Source organism: Ascaphus truei, chromosome 5 (assembly GCF_040206685.1).
Source record: "Ascaphus truei isolate aAscTru1 chromosome 5, aAscTru1.hap1, whole genome shotgun sequence".
NCBI classification, from domain to species: domain Eukaryota; kingdom Metazoa; phylum Chordata; class Amphibia; order Anura; family Ascaphidae; genus Ascaphus; species Ascaphus truei.
Window position 1 is genome coordinate 167,987,674 of NC_134487.1, and position 23,500 is coordinate 168,011,173.

At 43.4% G+C, this 23,500-nt stretch overlaps 1 protein-coding gene across 5 annotated transcripts in view; it reads right to left on the reverse strand.

Annotated features, from left to right (window-relative positions):
• RAPGEF6 (Rap guanine nucleotide exchange factor 6) overlaps nucleotides 1-23,500 on the reverse strand; it is a 309,945-nt gene that overhangs the window by 229,453 nt on the left and 56,992 nt on the right. For all 5 annotated transcript variants that reach the window (XM_075601184.1, XM_075601185.1, XM_075601188.1 and 2 more), the window contains exon 2: nucleotides 600-670. In XM_075601184.1, coding sequence (XP_075457299.1) covers nucleotides 600-670 — 71 coding nt within the window. The remainder of the gene's footprint in view (nucleotides 1-599; nucleotides 671-23,500) is intronic.

Genomic DNA, 23,500 nt, shown 5'->3' on the forward strand with positions numbered 1-23,500 from the left:
GATTGGGAAAATCAACATTACTGATATCACTGCTGTCTGGAATGTATGTAATTTGCACAAGAGGCATCTAACTATACTGTCACTATGAACTGGCTTGCTGATAAAGCATCCTTGCAGCCAACTTACTCTTCTAAACTCACCCATGGGCAAAACAAAAATCTACAGGTGTGTATTTGCAAGTGCAAAATCTACAAGTGGCATGTTAAGTGCATTCATTACATACATTTGTTTATAATTATGTGGTTCTCAAACTTTGGTGGCAATCATTCAGCATCTAAAATGTGATTCCCAGCAACTGATTACAGCCTGTGGCTTTTTCTATCAGTATTAGCAGATCAGTGCTGACGGTTGAAATGCTGTTTTCCAGACCGTTGCCCATGCATTTGAATTCATATGTCATTTTTATTAATATATTGACAACCTTTTTATGCATGGTGCTTTTCCGCATGATTATTAACATGGAATTAGTTCGCTGAAGTTGGAGAATCTCTGCATTAAATGTTCTGAGGTCGATAGTAGTAACCGCCCACACGTGTTATAGCCCAGGAAAGTGCTGCAAACATACTAACCTAGCATTAGTAATCAAGGTCACCTCTTACCTCAGCTGGTGGTCCCTGAGATGAGAAAGTATGTCCATCCTATGCATATGCAAATAAATAGTATTTAGATCCTAAAAACAGTAAAGGAAATGTGTTTTAGGTTAAATGTACAGCAAAAATGGCTACATTGTTAAACATAACATTACACTTAAATTAAAAACATTACCTGTGTGTAGTTATTGTTTATGTTTTATGACAATATGTACAAATACATTACAGTGCATATTATACACTTTCCAATTATACCCATTTTTATTATAGTGCAAACGCTTGCAACTCAGATACACTTTTTATTGTCTTGAGGAAGTCCAGTCTAAAAATAAGAATATTCTGTTATACTACCGTTCCCTTTTCATTTCCCACAACAGCAGACTTACTGCAATGAAATGTCAATCACCAAACACAGCTGTGAGGGGCTCCCTGTGCATAGAGCTTTGCGCAAGAAAAACATTTGTGGTTTAACCAAACTACATAAAGAGGAGGAAAGTAACATCAGTGGCTAATTTATTATGAAAACAGGTGGGTTTCCAACGATCAAACCCATTTACACTAAAATAAACCCAACATTCTTATGATTAATAGCAGTAGTCCATCATAGTTAGCCCTTTTGTCCAGGAGGTGGCTGCAATGCAATGGGCTGATTTACTCCTATATACTTTTTTTGTATAATCACTAGCTGATCCGCACAGATCCTCTGGTAACTGAGATACCATATTGATTTCCCAAGAACCCAAGCACATAAAAAGTTTCCTTTTTCTGCGTTTGTGTTTTGGGGAAAATAAAATGACTGCTATCCAAGCCCCACTCCCACGGCCATTATGAAGTCACAAAATCCTCACAGGATGGTATACCAGCTTCCTACTGGACGACTCAGGCAGCCACCTTTGATTTTACTTCATTTGTCCAGCATTTGAAAGAAAAAAAATATATATGTGAAGAACCAGGAGGTCCACAGAATTAGGTATAGTGCGGTTCCGCTTGATGCGACTCGTCAATTGGGGTTCAGTAAACGAATGGTCGGTTTGTGGTTTTAAATGTGATTTTCCCGTAAAAAGGTGATCTGGTTAGCTGAAACGAAGCTAATACGCAGTATAATTATGTAGTGTAGCATGCTTCTTTTCAATGGGGTAAAATGCTACGTGATTAGCAAGCTTTGCACCCATAAACACAGACATTCCCATGATGCCCTGCTCACTGGTCTTGCCTGCAAGGGAACATGCCGCAAGTGGAGGTCAAGCAAATTAACTTGCTTGTGAAGTAAGGCACATACAAAGACATACACAATTACTTGGACAAAGTCCAACGGCAGAATCATTGTAAAAGTGCACTAAAAAAGCTAGCCCCTACTAGCCCTAGCACAGACATAAGTGGTGCTCCCTAAGAGGAAAGCTATAAATATGCCCACATACATGTCGCCCAAAAGATGCAAAAGTCTTTAGAGTTATCTTTGTAATCAGGGATGGCCGAAAATATTAAATACTTGTGTTTGGGCTACTCCACTGCCCCTCCCCACCCGTCATCGGCTCTGTGTCACTATGAGTATGTCAGTATGGATCTGTTTGAGACCAAGACACAGAGAGGAAGAGACACACCTCAGCTATCAGTTCTTACAAATACTAGCCCCGCTCCTGCTCTCCGATCGCCCCACTCTATTCACTGACACACACACACACACACACACTGACACGCACATCTCCGCTCTCAGCTCTGACTAGCTCCGCCCTCCTGACTAGCTCTGCCCCCATATTGCCAAAGTCAAGGGTGCGTAAACTGGGGGGCGCAACATTTTCTAGGGGGGCTCAGCTGTTACAAAGGCCCCGCACTCTTCCACACAGCATTTAAATTAAATGCCGGGGGAGGCGTGAGGTACCTGTTCTCTGTCGGCTCTTCAGCTACGCATTGCCATGGCAACTCAACGTCAAATGAAGCTGTGGGGTCATGTGACATGTCACCATGGCAAAGAGCCTCAATTGACGCTGTGGGGCCATGTGTCGGGACGTCACATGACCCGCGTCATTTGACGCCGGGTCCTAGGAGAGGCGGGGCCGCGAGCGCTGTGGCTGCGCAGCCCAAGAACTTTGCGCAGCCCTGATCTAAGTCATTAGAAGGCTACATGTTTTCTTATTGCCTTTATAACTGCAACAACCCCATGCCCAAAATGCTGTATACACAGGTGTCTAAATGTCTACTGCAGAGTTCCAAACGGGACAGTGATCCCAGAGAATAATGTGTCCCCAAACAAGGGCCCCCTGAGATAGGGCATTATCTCTCTGCAGGAGATTGACAATCTAATCAATACTAAGGAAAACAAGCATAAGTACCTCCCCAGTGTTGGAGTGAGAGCCACCAGGGCAAGAAGCACAGAGTAGCCATATTGTTTGACACCAGTGAATGTCTGAAGTTAAGTCTGCTTTTTATACAGCGAGCATTATAAACTATGTGAATAAAGATCTTTGTTTGTACTATAAAAGTTCCTGGCGCCCATCATTATTCTATCTGCATATTGACGCCCAGCCTGCAGAGAACCAGCACCCCGAACATGGTATGAGAGACTGAGCAGAGCAATGTATATATATTCAACTTTAAATTGTCCTCCATAGGTGGCACCTCACTCCCCATAAACTCCATCTTATGTCCGCGACCCACTCACCAGACTGCTGGAGAAGGTGTGGAAATCGAGGCACAGTCCTGCATATTTGGTTGACTTACCCCAAGATACAAGTACATTGGAAAAAGATAAGATTAATAAGGGGCGTCACAGATATTCCACTGGACCCTTGGGCATACCTACTACTTGGACCCATCGAACATTTAGACCGACATACTGACAGACTAATATTACATATACTCTTAGCAACAAAATGTGTTATAGCAAGGAATTGGCAACAAAATGAGACGAGCCAAACCCTTACAACCCCCCCCCCGGTTGAAAACAAAATCTGTGATATTATGTTGATGGAAAAGCTAACATGTATGCTCAAAGATACTCACTCCCAGTTCCACAAAATTTGGGAAATATGGGCAGCCCGCATCCACGGGAGATTGAACCCAGGAACACCCCACTCCAAAACTGGCTAGTTTACTTGAGTAAAATTGAGCAGGGATAGAGATATAGCTGGAAGAGTGAAGAAAGTAACCCATATTATCGACACAACTGATGTATGCTCTGGATTGATACTGTGTGATGTATAGAAACCTGAGTGTACCTGTAAATGTTTATCCCCCTCCCCTTCTTTCTTTTTATACTCCTCCCCAAATGCCCCAAACCCTTTTGATGTTAATCTTTAAAAAAAAAAAAAAAAAAACGAGGGTGTGGTCATGTTATCAGAGGGGCAAATCTCATGATTATGAAAGATATGGCCATTTTAGGTACTAGTGGCCCTTAGACATCAGGGGATATGGCAGTGATGGCAAGTGGCAATTTTTTTAAATCAGAGAGCTCCTTCATTGTTGGAGTAGGATAACTTCTGAGAGGCGGTGGAAGGTAATATTATGGTGGCAGCCCACCATTCAAAAGTAATGATTGGTTAACACTGATTTCCAATGCCATAGATACTTCAATGTCAAATCTGTTAGCCGACAGATATATATATATATATATATATATAGATATATATATATATATATAGATATATATATATATATATATATATATTTATATTGTAAGGGAGTGAAGAGTTTAACTCCCTTTCCAAACGTCTCTATATATATATATATTTATATTGTAAGGGAGTGAAGAGTTTAACTCCCTTTCCAAACGTCAGGAGACTGCACGGGTGTCAGATTTCAAACCTGAACTGGGAGGTGTGGACAATGAAGTCCTGATTGACAAATGCCTGCCTTTTATAGCTGCTCAAAGACAGATAGCTAGGTTTTCCCGAGGAGGGTAGAGAGACTTCTCCAAATCAGCAGAGAGCCTGGCAGTTATGGACCCTAGGACTGGAAGCAGGCCTTTGGGGTCCAGCTGGGAATCACACCCAGGATAAAGATTGCTCCCCAGAACCTGCGTTCCTGAAGGAGTGAAAGAGCGACATGGAGACCCTGTGAAGGAATCCCTGCGACATACCAGATAAGATACAAAACTATACTACTATGCCTAAAGACTGTTTTGTTTGCACATAATATGACATGTTTGGGGCTGACAACCAGCTTAGCTGACAGACCGTTAGCTAGGGATCTGCTTGTGCAGTTTCCCTAACGGGAATAGGATTTTGGTTTATGATTTGATTTGCTTAAAGGGACAGTGTATCCAATGTTTTGGTTGTCTTTTGGTAATAAACCAATCCAGTTAAGGTTCACCCTCAGTCTATGCGTCTTATTGCCCACGCCTACAGCCCGCTCCATCACAATATATATATTTTAAAAAAAAGAAGAGACAAAAAGCACGTGACGCTAATAGTGTGATTCTGTTAGTTCCGTTTTGTGTTCCAAGGAAGCTTCCATTGGGGGTGACGTCAGACACGTGAGAACATCACGCTGTGGAGGGCTTCTTGCAGCAGAGCTGGAGGCGAGCAATGCACAGCTCTAAGAGACTTTGTTCTCTATATGCAGTTTTAATGCTAACGGTATGGGAGTGTAACATTATTGCAAATGTTTATAAATGTTTAATTATACAGCATCACATTATTGGCGTTCTCCTGCGCTTTTTGCCTTTTCTTTCTTTTTTGTTTTGATTCTCTAGCCAGGGTGAGACTGTACGCATCTTACCTGGAGAAACAGCTGCATGAGATTAACATGGATTTCATGAAAAGGGAGTTTCCCCCTTCTTACACGATAGCACTATCCATCTGAACATAAGGATTTGTTGAGTCAAATAACAAGCGTTATGTCTGGCGCAAGCCCAACATCCCAACTGTCAAGATTGGTAGTGGCAACATCTGGTTAAGGAGATGCCTCTCTTCAGCAGGGACTGGGAAGCTTGTCAGGATGAAGGGGAGAATAGTTGGTGCAAACTATAGGCAAATCCTTGAGGAAAACCTGTTTGAGTCAGCCAAGACTGAAACAGAGGAGGAAATTCACATTTCAGCAGGACAACGACCCGAAGCACAAAGCCACACTGGAGTGGTTGAAAAAGAACAGAATTAATGTTCTTGAGTGACCCAGTCAAAGTCCTGACTTGAATCCAACGAATATTTATGGCGAGACTTGAAGCTTGCGGTCCATTGACAATCTCATTGACATATGAGAACTGAATCAATTTTCCCATGAAGAATGGGCAAAAATGTCACTATATTGTCACTGGGCAAAGCTAGTAGAGACCGAGCCAAAAAGTCTCATCACAGCAATTGCTGCAAAAGGTGCTTCTAAACGGACTTAAGGGGCCGAATACTTATGCAACCAGTAACTTTCACTGGTTTTTTTTTAATCATCTATGCTGACATGTAACCTCCTCTTCATATAACAGTGTTCATTTTAAGCATTACAGCTTTGTATAAAAATAGTTTGTCGGAAGAAAACACACACAGTATTTGTACTTGAAGAACTTATTGGTAGGGAGTGAATACTTCTGCAAACCACTGTACACACACACACACACACACACACACACACACACACACACACTAAACAGGCAGAAGGAAGTTGCTGTTTCTTGCTGCTTGCTATTCTTTTTTCTTGCTGCTCCGGCTAGTTGCTTAATGCTACTTGGGAACTAGGGATCAGTACAGAAGAGGAGTGGGCTAGTATTTATCATCACATGGTCGTTAAGCATTTGAGGGAGCGGGAGAAGCTACAATCCATGTCACCAACATCTCTACTCCCTCTGTACTGGGGGGAGAGAGAGAGTGGATTGCTTAAGCAGACAGAGGTTAAAGGCAGGGGTGCACAAACTGGGGGGATCATACGACTTTTGGGGGGGGCGTGGTGGTTACAGAGGCCCCGTGCTCTTCATCAAGGCATTTAAATTAAATGCCGGGGAGCGTGCGAGGCCTCTGAATTACTCACTTTCTCTCTGTTGCGTCACTTGATGCTGGATACCAGGTACAGGGGCGCGAGCACTGGGGTTGAGCAGGCAGGGGGGAGCTGGGTCAAAACTTTGCACACCCCTGGGTTAGGGGCTGCAGACAGGGTTGCCACCACTCTGGGTTTGACCTGGAGACTATGGGTTTCGGCTAGGGATGTCTGGGCTATGGGTTACTGCAGGGCCGCTGGGATGTTTGGTGCAGGGACATGTGCTGGGCCTCGGCTCTTACCTTCTCTGATGGCGGCATCATCCAGTGGCATCTACCCCTGCATTGTCCTATCGAGATAGCTCCGCGATGTTAAATGGTATCATGTTGGCATTACGTGACGTCGCGTCGCCATTAGGCATCCCGTTGTCATGGAAAAGCGGTGTCGTAGGGTATCCCATTGTCATGGCCACATATCGCATGGCTCCGCAATGTCACATGATGTCCTGTTATCATGGTAACCCGATGCCATTGGACATCACGGAGCCATCTTGATGGGACTGTAAGAGATGTGTGCAGAGGTTCATATAATGGAGACCGATTAGGGTGAAATTATATCTTGGCTTTATTGAGCCTGTTCCTTTATCCAGGAAAAACATACAAAAACAACAAAATAACAAACCCCTATCCCTTTGTAAGCGCTCACTTACATCCCCAGACCCTATCTGCAGGACTGGAGGGATATTCCCATTACAACCTATCACCCCAAAGTCTCAGGAGGTATTTTAAGCAGGTGGCCCTCCATGTCAGTCTCTGGCAGGTTCCTGGGTTCTCTGTGTCCAGGAAATATAGGTGTCTGGATATCTTTATCTCAGCACAGCCTTTGTGCTCAAGACAGTGTCTGTGTGCAGGCCTCTCTGCTCTCCTTCTGTCAGCCCAAATGTGAGCTAAGGAATCTATCTCCTGTCTCTCACATGAGGTTTTTTACAGTGCTCTCATTAGTCCAGGTGTAGACTAGTTAATTGAGTGGCTGTAATTAACTCTCTCTCTGCTGGATTCTCAGAGCTCTGATGCTGTTTTATTTAAGCAGGGATAAGTCCCTGTAACAGGGACCATGCAGGGGGAGATACCTTCCACAGTGGCGGCATCATCCGGCGGTAAGAGTTAAATATATAAATAAAAACCTTCTAAACAAAAAACAAAAAAAGTCCAGGTTATAATTGAACAGAAGGTGGCAACCCTGGCCGCAGGTAAAGCCCCAGCCACCAATGCTGTATACATTGACCTTACTGCATATCCAGTTTATACTGGCATTTTAAGACTGGGGTTTCAGATCTACCATTTCTCTTAGCAAGCTGCTCTTTGCAACATTTGTTTACTGATAAAATCCTTCACCAAAAACAGCAAATAAATTATTACTGCAATGATTTACACAACATGAAGTCCTCAAATGTACTCTTCAGGAAATAGAAGTATATTCTATTAGATTGTGATAGAGATCAAAAAGTCATTCCAGTCATTGACACAGTGGGGAAATAGAACTGCTGAACTGGGCAGTTTTTGGACAAAATTCTCCACTGAAATCTATGGGGAATTTCATCCTAAAACAGCCAAATCGGTCGCCTTGGCAGTTCTAGAATAAGCTTTAAAGGGTGACGGTACAAATCAGTTTTACCCACTTTTTTATTTATTTTTCTTTACAAACCTAGAGTGTCACTAATATTTGTTTTTTGCTCAAACATTTTAAGCAGCTTCCATTTCAGTTCTTACAGAATATATATTTTTTTTAATCTAAACCTAAACGGAGGTTCAAAAAGCTTTATTTCGCGGATTAACTGAAATTACTTTAGTAAAGTTAACATGATCATTCATAGATTTTGTTATAGCTTTTCAATGATCCATTACACAAAACCCACCGGAAGGTAAAAATCTGGATCTGAAATCGAAATCTGAAGTCATGTATCAATTCTATAGTGCGCCTGATATCTAGAATGCATTATTCTCCCATCATTGCATTAAGAGTCACAAGTCATTTGATGCTACCTGTGTTTTTTCTGATGTACATTGTACAGTTCTAAGGAAAATAAAAAAAACTTGCATTTGAGCAATGGCCATAGCAATTGTGATGGATTTATAGGTTTTGTTTTTTATTAAAGTTCCCCGCTAACAAAATGAGCGCAAAAAAAGCACCATATTTATGCATGAAAAAGAATCTAATTTAAAGCAATTTGACTCTTTGCTTTGGTAAACTTGGTGGTGTCATTTTTGTGAACCAGTTTTAAGCCAAGAAACATTGATAACTAGACCCCAATGTATGAATTTATGTCCCCAATTTGAATCCTAGTGTCGGCCCTATTTGTGATCTTCAGTGAGTCCCTCTCAGCCCCAGGCACCAACACTAGAATGTACGTCCTGAAATGAAAGGACTAATTGTACATGCAAAGTTCTATGTGCAGTGCTAGTCCATTGATGGTACCAAAATATTACCGGGATTGCCAGATTATAAGGCAACATTTTTTCCAATAAAGTTAAGTTGAAAAGTACATACTCCTCCTAATCGTCCCCTTCCACTTTGCGAGCCAAACAGCAGTCGGATGTATGAAGCAGCCATGTCGCGTGTGGCAGGAAGCTCAAATTGAGAGACAGACACAGAGACAGTGTTGGTATGTGTGTATGTATTCTATATGTATGTAAACTTTTTTCTTTCCAGCTACTGTTGCAATTAGGGGGTCGCCTTATATTCAGTGTCACCCTATGATCGGGAAAATACGATAATTTGTTTGCAGTCAAGTAAGTCACATGCTCATTCAAGTGAGCTCATATGTGTTCAGTTTACTGGTTAACATCAATTTCAAGTGTACAGCGAGTGCTCAGTGATTATTAAATGGATGGAGATAAGAATTTGTCCAGTACAATTAGTGTGCATAGAAATCAGCGTTTGTTCTCTTCATTAAAGAGAAGGCGCACATGAAAAGATCCCATTTTCACAAGGTATTTTATTACTGGAATCCCATTTAATTGTCCTAACTTATCAACTTTGTAACTTCCAAAACACACTGAAACAGCAGCACTTGGTGAACTGGCTGCCTGGAAGATTAGAACTGGGATCGTTTTATGGAGATAGTAGGATCTTGTGGTAGCCAGTTTGTACGCTCATCCGGGAAGTTATTCTTTACATTCATGTCTAGTGTTCTTATCTTTACTCTCTATAGTTTCCCTCAATGCCTTTGTGTTTGTATTGTAGTGAAACATTCAAATAGCTATACTGGCTCTTGAGAAAGGTATAGATTTGTATGATACCTTATAATGGGTCAATGTGAGAGCTATAAGATTAAGTTATAATGTACAGATATTTTGAAACTGTTAGAGATCTTTTTTTCGTATCTACATACTGTATGCTTGTTTTGTAAAGATCGACATACAGGAGGGCCCCAGGCATGCGGCAGTTCCATTCTAAGGGCCCGCCGCAAAGCGAAAATCTCCGGAAAGCGGAACCGGCGATTTTCGGTATGTGCGCATGCGCAGACCGGGAATGCGCCATTCTCCACATGCGCAACCTCTGCAAACACCCCTCCCCCCCCATTCAGTGCATGCGCGACATCAGACTGGCCTGTTCTGCGAATACGCAGACATGGCGGCCCCCTTCTCGGTGCCGCCGCATTGGCGGATCGCCGAAAAGCAGGGAGCCGAGAAGTGGAGCCTTGCTGTATATAGTTGGAACTACATAATACAATATGTATTTAATCCACAATGAAATCCACTATTACAATTACTAGACAGTGCAGATAATAGCTCATCATTGAGACTTCACATGCTATACAACTGAAATATAAAACAGTGTTCCAAATCCAAATTAATTAGCATTGATTATAATGACAAAACAAAATCAATTAATTGCATACTTTTAATACAACGGATGTCTAGCCGATGCACTTCAATCACAGTCTGCTTATTAGCAGATTCCCATCATTCAAGCAAAACCCTAAGGGCATTGTACGCTAAGCAAATCCACGGTTTTAAAATTAATATCAATACAGAATTAAATAAAAAATGAAATCCAACAAAAACAGAAAAAATTGATGTTGATGTGGTCTTTAAAAATGTAAATAGATCTAGTGACAGGGACAAGTTTAATAGTCTAAGGAACTATGCATTTAATGCAAAAATAAATACAAATTTATAAATTATATTTAAAAGTATATCTTGACAGTGGAAATATTATCACTTGAGAGATATATAGATATATCTATCTATCTTTATATATATATATATATATATATATATATATATATATATATATATATATATATATATAGCTATATCTATATATGATAGATAACACGTGTGAGTAATAACACGTGTTATTACTGACATTCTACAAGTGCTTAGAACCAGTGTCAGTTTTGATAAGTGAAGCCAGACCCTGTCCCGGTGCATTGGGACTCTTTACCACGAAGGGAACGTACACCTAAGAGACGGGAGTTGCCGGAGGAATCTCTAAAGAGTAACACCATCCAGAGAGGCGTGACGTCAATCCGAAGCTGTTCCAGTGGAGCAGAGGCGCCGTGGCGGCAACACACGACGGGTCGGAGCATGAGTATTACTCATACAATACTTTTAATATTTGGAATCTTGTGAGTTTTGAATCGTGATGTCCATGTTTTATTAAAAAATTTCTACGTTATCACACGAAGATCGGGCGCTTTTTCTTCTTTTTTCTGTTAGGTCTGTCAAGGGAGGTTGTTGTGCCCAAGAAGAAGGCTGCCAGTATCTTGACAAATCATTGTCTGACTTTTCCAGATCACATTATTGGTTTGGTATCTGATTGTTTTACATGGACATACATTAGTTATTTATATTTTATCATGTATTGTGTTTTTATATTGTTTTTCACATTCTTTTATTTACAATTTTTCATTTTTTGCATTGTCATACTTTATAGTATATTACTATTCAGTGCACTGTGTATTTGTCAGTATTTAACATCATATTGTGGTTATTCTTTAACATATTAGAGTTGTTTTATATATAATTAACATCTAAATTACACACCATACTAGTTATCACATCCAGTTATACCAGGCGCAGTCTTTTCTTTCCCTTTGTATATATATTTATATATCGATATCTAATGGTAAGAAAAAAAGCAAGCACTCCACCATTGTAATCCAAATAGGCCTGGTGCTAGTCCCATAAAGTAAAGCGTACGTTACCATCCAGCAGGGCAGCGGAACAGCAAAGAGAGGCAGCACTCAGAGGTAAGTGTACAAAGAATTGTATTGTAACAGACACAAAAATCCGACGTTTCGATCCCACAGAGGGATCTTCTTCCTGGGGAGAAGATCCCTCTGTGGGATCGAAACGTCAGATTTTTGTTTCTGTTACAATACAATTCTTTGTACACTTACCTCTGAATGCTGCCTCTATGCTGTTCCGCTGCCCTGCTGGATGGTAACGTACTCTCTATATATTTATATATCTATAACTCTATATATCTATATCGACCCGGATGTTTAGACGTGTAACGTCACCACAATTCCTCCAACCTTAAGGGATGACCCCATGTAGTTTCTACTGCCCTTGGGATGAATAGTTCATTGAATTCTCCATTTATTGTCCCTGAATATATTTGTATATAGTTATCATATCCCCTCTTAAACGCATCTTTTCTAATGTAAATAAATCTAAATTAGCTAGCATCTTCTCATAAATCAGATTATCCATCCCTTTTATTAATTTGGTGGCTCTTCCCTGCACTTTCTAGTTCCATGTCTTTTATGGCGGGCTGCCTAAAATTGTACTCCACATTCAAGGTGTGGTCTTACTAATGCTTTATAGAGGGGCATATTTCTGTTTACTTCCCTTCCATTTAATGCAAGATAAGATTTTGTTTGCCTTTGCAGCTACTGTCGGAATTTGGGCACTATTGCTAAGCCTGCTGTCTACAAGCACTCCTAAATCCTTCTCTATCAAAGATTCACATAATGTTTCCCCATTTCATTTGTAAGTCGCCTGTTTATTCTCGTTTCCCAAATGCATAACTTTACATTTATTATTAAACCTCATCTGCCATTTACCTGCCCAAGTTTCTAATCTATGCAAGTTCTTCTTGAGAAAAATGACATGCTTCTATTCTACTACCTTACACATTTTAGTGTCATCAGCAAAGATGGACTTTACTCCCTATGCCAACCTCAAGGTCATTAACAAACACGTCTTTTGTGACAGAACTGTTTGTGTCCAAAGGTAAATTGTCAAGGGCCATTGTGTTATGTCGGTGTAAGGCTGTTTTGATGATTAGATAAACAGCTCAGAGTGCAGTCCAATAGATATCTAAAAATAATGAATTACCTTGGACTGGAAGAAAATTAAATCCACATCAATTTTCAAATGATCGGGATGAGCAATTAAAACATAATCGATGTTGTCTTAGGAAGCCAAACACATTAATATTGTTATTTTAAAAGACATGTGTTTATCTGCTGTATAGTACTGCCCCTTTGTTACGGAAAAGAAAAAAACAGAAGTGCGCTCTTCTCGTCTTTTGACACGCAAGCAATGCCTAAAAAAATGCCTGCACTGACATCTAGTGGCACACATCTGTATACACATTCGTACACACACAAATCGTATTTTATTTTGTATTCTATTTGTGTTTATGGTGGGAGAGTCCAAATGCTGAATGCCGCTTTATTATAAGACTAACAAGATAACTTTAGGCCAAAGATACCACTTTAAAGAGCTGGCACCTTTATTAACAACCAAATATTGTTCAACTCAAAGTTGTATTTTGCCACGCAAAGCATAAGAAAAAAATGCTTCTGCTGTATGAAATGCATTCTAAACAGGGCAATATGACAGAGAGTTGAGAGGATGTGAGAGGCTGTTCAGTTCATGGGCTCGTAGAATAAAATACAGACACTTAATGCTGATTTGAATAAAGTCTATTCAATTCCAGTTCAAGAAAAAATGGGGAATAGAAAATATAGAGGACCAAACCGTCTGTGTAGCAGCACAAATTACATATGCAAAAACAAGCGAGCTATCCCTGAGCAAAGTAGATCACTACTTACGGATTTCTTGTAATAAATTTAGATTTCTACTTCTTCAGGGATCCCTGAAGCAGGCAAGACTTCTGAAACGCGTAGGATTTTATTGACAGACATACGTTCTGTATACACCATCAGCACACTGCAGGTAAGCTCGGGTCGGTTGGCTGCATATATTTTGACCAACGTTCACTCCGCTGTAAATCGCCCATGGCGCTTGTTAGTGACATCAGTGTTTCGCCGTATCAGACCCAATGCTGCCGCAGTTGGTGTGAGGCTGCGTTTCGTTTTGGGAGTTAATTTCAGCCCTGTGGTTACTAAATATTTGACATACAACGAATAATACTGACTATACTTACGGGAGAATCCTGAGCCAAAACCGGACGACCCTTGGAACAGCTGATCCACTACAAAGAACCGTACGATCTGGGATTACAGACGTGGAGTGCCAGCCGGTGAGGATATCGACGAACAGAAGTGTGAACCTTGTGGTAACCACATACTCAGAGCTCTACAGGACACAGCGAATGTAGGGAATATATAATGCACTATTGGGATAAGTGCACAAAACAAAAAGATAACCACCTCAAAGACCTAATTTTTAAGTTGGGATCGAAGGCCCTAATTGATTTGAATAGACCTGAAATCTTCCAGGAAAAAAAAAGACAGCTTCACAGCACATTGAATAGTCACCTAACAGATACAGTAAAAGTGCAATAGTCCTTCCCCTTTAATGACTGGAAGTGGACATCTCACATCAGAAATGATCTTTAACCTCTTGCATGTCATTCTGCCAGGTGGTGAACACCACAAGAGCTTGTCGTACTGTATGGGGGCCCTTTTAACATTTGCCAAATGTTCACATGGCTGTGTGCCATCCATTGTAAGGTGTTTAAAACAGCAGAGGATCACATTCTTTTCTTTGTACACGGCTCTGGAACCATGAGATTGGAGTAATGGACATCATATGACTAAAGAGAAAATAATGTTGATCCCTTTTGGGATATAAAAGACAAAGCTTTAGACAGTTGGAAGTGATATTTCTTTATAATTCATAAGCATGTCCAGGAGGTTTCTCCCAGCATAAACTGAAATTTCAAAAGGTGTTGGGACCAAACTAAACAACTCAAAACCTTCACTGGCAGAGGGGTTCAAATGTATTCTCAGATTTTGCAAAGAATGTTGCGCTATGTTGTTATGTAGAACTTATGCTCAAGGGAAAGAATTTCCCTGCACCAACACAATCTCCAAAGGAACTGATCACATAAAATATTGCTTCATCGCCAGCGGCACAATGAGACAGGGAGAGAGGCTGTGGATGCAAACTCCTCCCTGGGTGTCAGCTACTTGTATATGATTCAGAAACGGGATACCTCCATGCTCTCAATCCAGCCCAGTAAACAAACCTGATATATGGGTTACTAGGGTAAATCGTTCCACTCCTTCAAGTGCAGTTCCGCCTAGCAACATATATTGCAATAAAACTAAAGCACTAAGCTTTTAAAAGTGTCCACAGTGTTCATTTCATAACTTAAGGCAGCGGTGCGCAAAGTGGGGGGCGCGACCCCCAAGGGGGGTGGGAGATTGTGCTGGGGGGGGCGCGGGCAGTTCCAGAGGCCCCGCGCTCTTCCCCCAGGCATTTAAATTAAATGCCAGGGGATCGCGTGAGGCCCCTGCAACTGTTTACTTACCGGGATTCAGCCGTCTGTGTTGCGTCGCCATGGCAATGCGGCGTCTATGTGACCTGACGTCACACGCCCACGCAGCGTCATCTGATGCGGATGAAGGTAGGCAGGGGGGCGCGAGAGCTGGGAGCAGAGAGACAGGGGGAGCAGCACAAAAAGTTTGCGCTCCCCTGACTTAAGGTATGCCGTTTCCCATATGTCTGCCTAAACTATTCCGAGCAGCACAATGAGACATTATTCAATATATAACACGTGGCGTTATATTAAGTTGCTGGATGCTCTGGTGCTTACAAATTACATGCCCTATCCATCTCTCTTCTATTGTAAGGTCCAGATCATATCGGATAACTCTCCCTGTATATCATTAATGTCTAAAGAGTTTTAGATCTCTCATTTGACCTTTTACATGATAGCATATATACCCCAAAGTTACAGTGATCATGTCTGTTATGAAGCAGTTCTCAAACTATTCACACTAAGGCCACGCTTATAGTGCGCGTGACGACGCGACGGGTGATGTCACCTGTCGCCGCAAGCGAAAGTTGCTATTCGCTTTGTCGCAATGACGCGGGCGACCAGGTCGTTGATTGGTTCAGAGGCTGTCACATGTGGCGACAGCCTCTGAAAAATCAAATTTGACAGGCTTCCAAATTTCGCATCATGCTTACTATAAGCGCACGCGACGGCGGCAATGCATTTGTTTTCGGGCAACGTCGCATCGCCGGCACTATAAGTGCAGCCTAGGGCCTTGCCCCCGCTGCCTACTACAGCGTTCGCTGTGGCGGACGCTGCACGGACGAGAGCCCTCCCCTCAATGGCGCCGGGCCCACTGCGAGGGGGGGCCGCAGCGCTCGGGCGAGAGCTGCTCCTGCTCTCAATAGAATTGAGAGCAGGACTCGCATCGAGCAATACGGCACGCCCCCCGGCGGTTCAGCCAATGAGGGCGAACCTGCCGGGTGACGTCATGGCTGCGCCCCCGTCACGCCCCCCCGGTCTCTCCTCCTGCAGTGAGCTGCAGACCGGGGAATCGGCTGAACGCGCCACCAATATCGCGGGCGCGCGTTACAGCGGCGTGACCGGGGCCTTAGCCTAAGAGTCAACATTTTCAACAATGAAGAAAAAAAGTATGGGGGAAATGGAGCAGCCCATTTAATAATTATTAACTCTGCAAATATTAGCCAATTCGATCATTACAAAGAATGCTTTAATAAATCACTCGCTCCAGCCTTGCATAATTACATTAAATCAAGCTTCAGTTAGAGACGCTGTGTATATTTGAGGGGGAAAACAAACCCTCCAGCTCCCTTATATATTGTTAGGGTACAATGTACAGTGGTACTAGGCATCACTGTACACATCAGCCTCCAAAAAAGTCGTTATGTAAATTGCACGGTAAAATCATTCACCTTTACCTGGCCTGCGATATCTTTCAGTATTCATTGCGACCTATGTCACTCCACTAACCACTGTGAATTATTAGCGCAGTTTACTTTAACAGAAGTGAATTAAGATGCAGCATGACAAATGTTATTGTAACGATGCGCGGAACACGCCCCCTGCGGCATGTCCCTTCCTTACCTGTTTACTTCTGATCGCCGCCTTCTAGCTGCGAATCAAGATCCTGTGTCTTTAAGGATTCTGAAGCAAGCAACGCCATCTTGCTTTCTGGCAAACCCTGCCCTCTTCCTCCTGACAGGAAGTAAGCCTCTCTTTGACTTTCTCTCTGCTATTAGTCATTTGCTGCCTGCCCTGGTGTCTGCTAGTACTCATCGCATACTGTTCCTGCCTGGACCTCCTTGGGACCTTTACTTATCTCCTGTGGATTCCGGAAGACTGGGACAGTCACTCTTATACTACTGAGATTAGTTTACCGTCGGGTAGTGTAGGTACCTGCTTAGTAGGGTTCACCTTGACGTGGTAGCAGGCTTATAATTCAATGGATTAGACCAGGGTTTCCCAAACTTTTTTTTCCGTGACCCGGTTATTTTTTAACTTCTTATTCGTGACCCACTAAAAATTGTATCGCCTATACTGGCCTATAGGGCCTGCACAGACACACACACACACAGCCACTGATATACACACACACACACTGATACACACACAGACACACACACACAGCCACTGATACACACACACACAGCCACTGACACACGCAGCCACTGACACACACACACTGATACACACACAGATCCACTGATACACACACACACACACACACAGCCACTGACACACGCAACCACTGACACACACACTGATACACACACAGAGCCAATGATACACACACGCAGCCACACAGACACTGCTACACACACACACACACACACACACACACACACACACACACTGCTACACACACACACACACAAACACTGATACACACACACTTACACTGATACTGATACACACACACACACACACACACACACACACACACACACACACACACACACACACACGCTCTCCCCTATACGCACACAGACACAAACAGTGAATTACAGGCAACGACGGATGTGAGTGACTGGATTGGGGGCCAGGGACACTTGGGTGGGTGGGAGGGAGGGGGCCAGGGACACTTGGGTGGGCAGGAGGGAGGGGGCCAGGGACACTTGGGTGGGCAGGAGGGAGGGGGCCAGGGACACTTGGGTGGGCGGGAGGGAGGGGGCCAGGGACACTTGGGTGGGCGGGCGGGAGGGGGCCAGGGACACTTGGGTGGGCAGGAGGGAGGGGGCCAGGGACACTTGGGTTGCCAGGGACACTTGGGTGGGTGGGAGGGAGGGGGCCAGGGACACTTGGGTGGGCGGGAGGGAGGGGGCCAGGGACACTTTCGAGAGGGTGCCAGTGACACACTAGGGGGCCAGGGACACTTGGGTGGGTGGGAGGGAGGGGGCCAGGGACACTTGGGTGGGTGGGTGGGAGGGGGCCAGGGACACTTGGGTGGGTGGGATGGAGGGGGCCAGGGACACTTGGGTGGGTGGGATGGAGGGGGCCAGGGACACTTGGGTGGGTGGGTGGGATGGAGGGGGCCAGGGACACTTGGGTTTGCCAGGGACACTTGGGTGGGTGGGAGGGGGTCAGGGACACTTGGGTGGGTGGGAGGGAAGGGGCCAGGGACACTTGGGTGGGTGGGAGGGGGGGGGCAGGGATACTTGGGTGGGTGGGAGTGGGTCTTGGACACTTGGTTGGGTGGGAGGGAAGGGGCCAGGGACACTTGGGTGGGTGGGAGGGGGGGGCAGGGACACTTGGGTGGGTGGGTGGGAGGGGGCCAGGGACACTTGGGTGGGAGGCAGTGACTGTGTGGGGTGACTTACCTTGCCGCCGGACGCTTTCCCCTGCTGCCCCCGATATCCCCTGCTGCCCGGGACGGGAGGTGGGATTGGGGGCACGGGAGGTGGGCTCGGGAGGGGGTGCCACGGGAGGTGAGCTCGGGAAGCTGGCCGCGGGGGGAAGCGGGCCGCAGTAGGAGCTTGTACTTCCACCCTCCCCCATGTAACGTGCGGGCCGCAGAGGAGCTGGTACTTCCTCCTCCGTCCCACTTTGGGAGCGGGGGAGAGGAAGGGAGCGGGCCCTGCTTGCCCTGCGCAAGCGCGCGGGACCGCGGGGGAATCGCCGCCATTGTTTTTTAACTTGAGCGGGGGAGACGGGAGACACCGCGCGGCCAGCCTCACTGCGACCCACCATTTGGGAAACGCTGGATTAGACTAAGAACCCTTATGTTTATTTAGTTTCGCTGCACCTTGCTGTTTTTGTCACTATGCCTTTAAGAAGTCTGGACGTTCTCCAAGAAGCAATATCCTTCTCTGGATGTTACCTTGTGCTCTGGACTCCATGCCCATGTTCCTGGTTTCCGTTTCCAGACTCCCGTGCTGAAGCGTTGGCTTTCCACAACCCCCGCGTTGGTGCCTGAGAACGCGCGCACTCCCGCTCTGCTGTCAGAGCATGAACGCACATGCAGCTGGATCACTCGTGTCTCTGAGTAGGCACCGCACCTCCGGACGCATCGCGCATTCTCATGCGCGCGGCACGGTCACGTGACTACGTGCGCCGATCCCAAGCTGCGCGGCAACTTACTCCCTTCGTATCCCCTGCGGCCTCCCCACCTCGCTGACGGGTCCTTCCCTTTCCCCCTGCGCTTGTGAGGAGCGTGACAGTTATAGCCCAGTTGAACAAAAAAATTATATTTTAAAAGGCGTGCAACAATTACAAATATAAAAAGTTGTGCACAAGAACCAGAAAGCCTCCTGGGGTAATTATGAGAGGCGGGAGAATGGAACAAAAAATATAATCACATAAACGTACTGGGTATTAACAATCAAAGTTCAAGTGATGCATTTCTTGGGCAAAATATTGCTCCAGATGTATCAAATTTAAAATCCTAGTGCTTTCATGAGTACTGTAGATGCAATTCTGGAGCAACAAATCTGTACATGGGGTGTGTTTGTGTGTGTTTACATATATACATCTTGTGCAGATTTCTTACTCCAGAATTGCACCACTTTTGCCCCGACATGACTGTGTAGCGGATTTTGCAGGGGCTTGAATACAAACTGTTACTGAAAGAATACACTACATATGTTTTATCCCCCTTATATTGTGTATGGCAAAACATGAGTCTTGCGGGCAGGAGTCCCAGTTTCCTTTAATTTTCAGGACACTTGTTCTGTAGCTCAATATATTGCAATGTCCATTCTGTAAATTGCATACACACATAAATATTGCTATGCAGCACTGAACATATGGAGGATGATGAAACACATACCAAGCCCTATTTTGATTGAGCCAGTCAATAAGAATAAGTAAAACTACTGATTGCTAATGACTAAGCTATCAAAATCTGTCAACGGGATGGAAAGGAAACGCAAAGGATGGGCGAGTCTTCTGTTTATGGCATCCAAAGGCAAGAGAGGAGCCTCATCTAACCCCCGCCCCACAATGAAAGTAAACCAAGGACAGTGGCACATGTAACTCCTTCAGTGCCAGAAAGGACAGCCCCACCTTGTGCTGCCCCTATAGGACAGAAATGGTTAGAGGCTCAGTCCATGGCAGGATCAGCTAATGGAAGTAATGTTTATGTATGAGGTGATTTACTTATGAAAATAAAGAACAAGCAGGTGTAGTTTTACATTATTAGTGAAAGAGTCCTGCCAGTATGTGCAAACACACAAACACACAAACAAACATACTGTAGCATTTGACGACACAAAGAAAAACTTGGTCCACCAATGTGCCCATTTTATTATCGGCTATAAAACCTTAGAGACTATTTGATTCTTAGTTAATGTTTTTATTTTTAGGATTGCCCTATGACTTTTAGAAACATGTTTGAACTCCCTTATTGTGCCTCTATAACCTCTGTTTGGACGGAAAGCTCTTCTATGAAATCCCCCACCAGCTCTGAATAAGTTGTTCCCCACATTTCCTATGAGCCTCCCGTCCTCCTTCCAATTGGCATTTTACGGCTATTATTTAGGCCTCATCGATCTCATTCTTATTATTTGACATTCAGGGGCTGTGAAAAATGTATCCTTATAACTACGATAAAGCAAACAGGACTGGCAAGAACCCCCTCTCCCCCCCCCATGCAGTCAGACTTTTAAATAAAAAACCCATGGTTAGACTTGTCAGACTTTAAGCTTTAATTGAACGTTTCAACGTACTCGACATATCCGGGTCATTAGTTTAATTAGATTCTACTGTATGTAGTATTGTATATCTAATGGGTTGTTAAATCCTGGCAACCAACAACCCTTTGTCTCCTTAGACCATTCTACAGACATTTCTAAATGTTTATTTCTTTGGTATTCTGCAGACTACACAACAGTACAAGAATAGAATGCAACTGATCAACTTCTACCAATGCAGGGCGCATGGCCGTCAAAAAGCAAGCGGGCGAGGAAACAAAATAAAACATTTCACCATTAGGCACTACTGGCAGCCTTAAAAACAAACAAACAAACATATATATATATATATATATATATATATATAAAGTAGATTTTACCAGATTGGAGTCCGGAAAAAACGAGACAGCACACAGTCCAGTAGGTCCAATAAAGCTGTATTCAGTGTAACATGGCACCACCTCCAACGTTTCGGTCAACCAAGCGTGACCTTCCTTTTTAATATATATGCAGCCTTTGTTTACCTTTACTGAAAACTAATGACCTAAGCAGCCGATCGATTCGTTCTTCTGTGATCGATCAGCAAAGATCCTGCTTCTCTGGGTTCACTAAATGGCCGCCTTTCAGTTTCAAATCAATCCTTCAGTCAGCCTAAGTGAGCAGCTACAATGTATTCTTACATTACCACGGTGACATTGACAGTTGTTACAGTTTGCAGCTCAAACTGCTGGGAACCTCGGCACCAAATTATCGAACAGAAAAGTGTTGCACAGATCTTGCACTGCTGGGGAAGTGCGTTAAAGGAGCAAGCCAAGTAGTGTTTCTCCCCTCCCTCCCCTGAATCCCATTAATGCAGCTTTGGGGACCCCCTGCTACCAGAGATACTTACCGCCTGTTTCTCATGCAGTTTTCAGCTTCCTTGTCACATGGACTAATAGGAAGCCGACCCTGGTGATGTCACAGCTTTCTATTGGCCCGCGGGGCATGGGAGCTTTGAAAAGCAGCCATAATGTGAACCCCGGAGTGGCCACCAGCACCTACTATGGACATAAGTACCTCTGGATGCAGGGGGTACCCAGAGCTGAAACTAATGTAGACCCTCTGCTTCAATTCTGTGTTAAAAAAAAGGGGGGGGGAGGGGGACGTTTGGATTGCCTCTTTAAAGCCTGCTATAGAAATCAAAGGATGCTCAATATATTAATACTCATTAGAAATGTGTAAATACTCTATTATTTAATTACTACAGAACCGATTATTATTATTTTTTAACAAATGTAACAGTAGCAAACCGAATTTTTTCCTCCTCCTTAAGATAGCCGTTCTATGTTCAAGACACACATATAGAAATGTCTAGCATAATAGAATCACCAAATCCACCATTCTCCATTCTCCCAATGCCCCTTCTTCATAAACAGGCAGGAGAAGAGAGGTAACCGAGCAAGTAAATGTCAACATGCGTCAACAAGACCCAACAAATCAGAACATTAAAAACGACAATAGCATCAACTTGCAATTGTAGTGGGAGTCTTGAGTCACTTGAGTCTGTCCAGACATACCTCCAAAAGGTGCAGGCCTAGAATGGGAATTGAGGGGTGAGAATGTCTCCATATTCTATTTATAAATTCTATTATGTGACCCCAATATTTATAATCTTCCTACAATGCCAAATAGAATGTATTTAGTTCACAATCACAAGTTTACATTGAGGGCAAAAACAGGAAGATTGTAGACTGATAAACTGCAGCTCTTGCAAATCAGCAAACTACAGTGTGTAATTCTGTTACCGTATATACATTAAACAAAATGTAAAGAATTAAAATTCACACAATTTACCTAACAAACTTTCCCACACAAATACTTCCCTGGTCTCTTGAGAAGTTGATATCTAATTAATTATTGATCATAATATTAAGAGAGCAGCAGATTAGTGATGTGATATAGTGCCAGCATTGTACATATATAAAAAAAAAAACAGTTTTTGTTTTTCAATTAAAGTGTATTCCTTCGAGATGATGAAAAGGAAAGACAACAGGATTGTCCTTATAAACATTGCTATTTATGTTGTTAATTCTTTGATGAGTCAAAGTACTGTAAAATGCCTGCATACCTCCCGCAGGAAAATCAGGATTAGCCCTAATAGGTAAATAAACAGACACACTCAGGTAAAGTTTCAATCTACGTCTGGTAGTTTTCCAAATGTATCTTTGGCAAAGAATTGAAAGGAGCACGGGGTAAGCCAATGAAAGGGGCACAGCCAACTCTGCTTCCAGATTTAAACTGGTGTAAATGTAAGCAATGTGCAACCAATCTCTGGCATATCTATTTAAAGCTGCAGACCAAGCAATATCATACGTTTTTTTTTTTAAATATATATAAATCAGTTCTGTACTATGAGAAAATACTTTTAGCATTTAAATTTAAAAAACTCAATTACATTTTTTGTTTCTATAGCAACCATTTACAAGGTCACAACCTCTTCCTCTTCTGAAACAGGCCCTGGCACACCCCTTTTTGAGTTCTGCCTTCTCTCTAGCAGTGCACCAATTGTATCTAGTGACTGCCTGGTCACATGATCTTTGCCACAGAACTTTGCATCTTTGGTCCTCTCCTGCTGCACTGAAAGCCATTTAGTGAACCCCCGAGCCGAATCTTCGATCG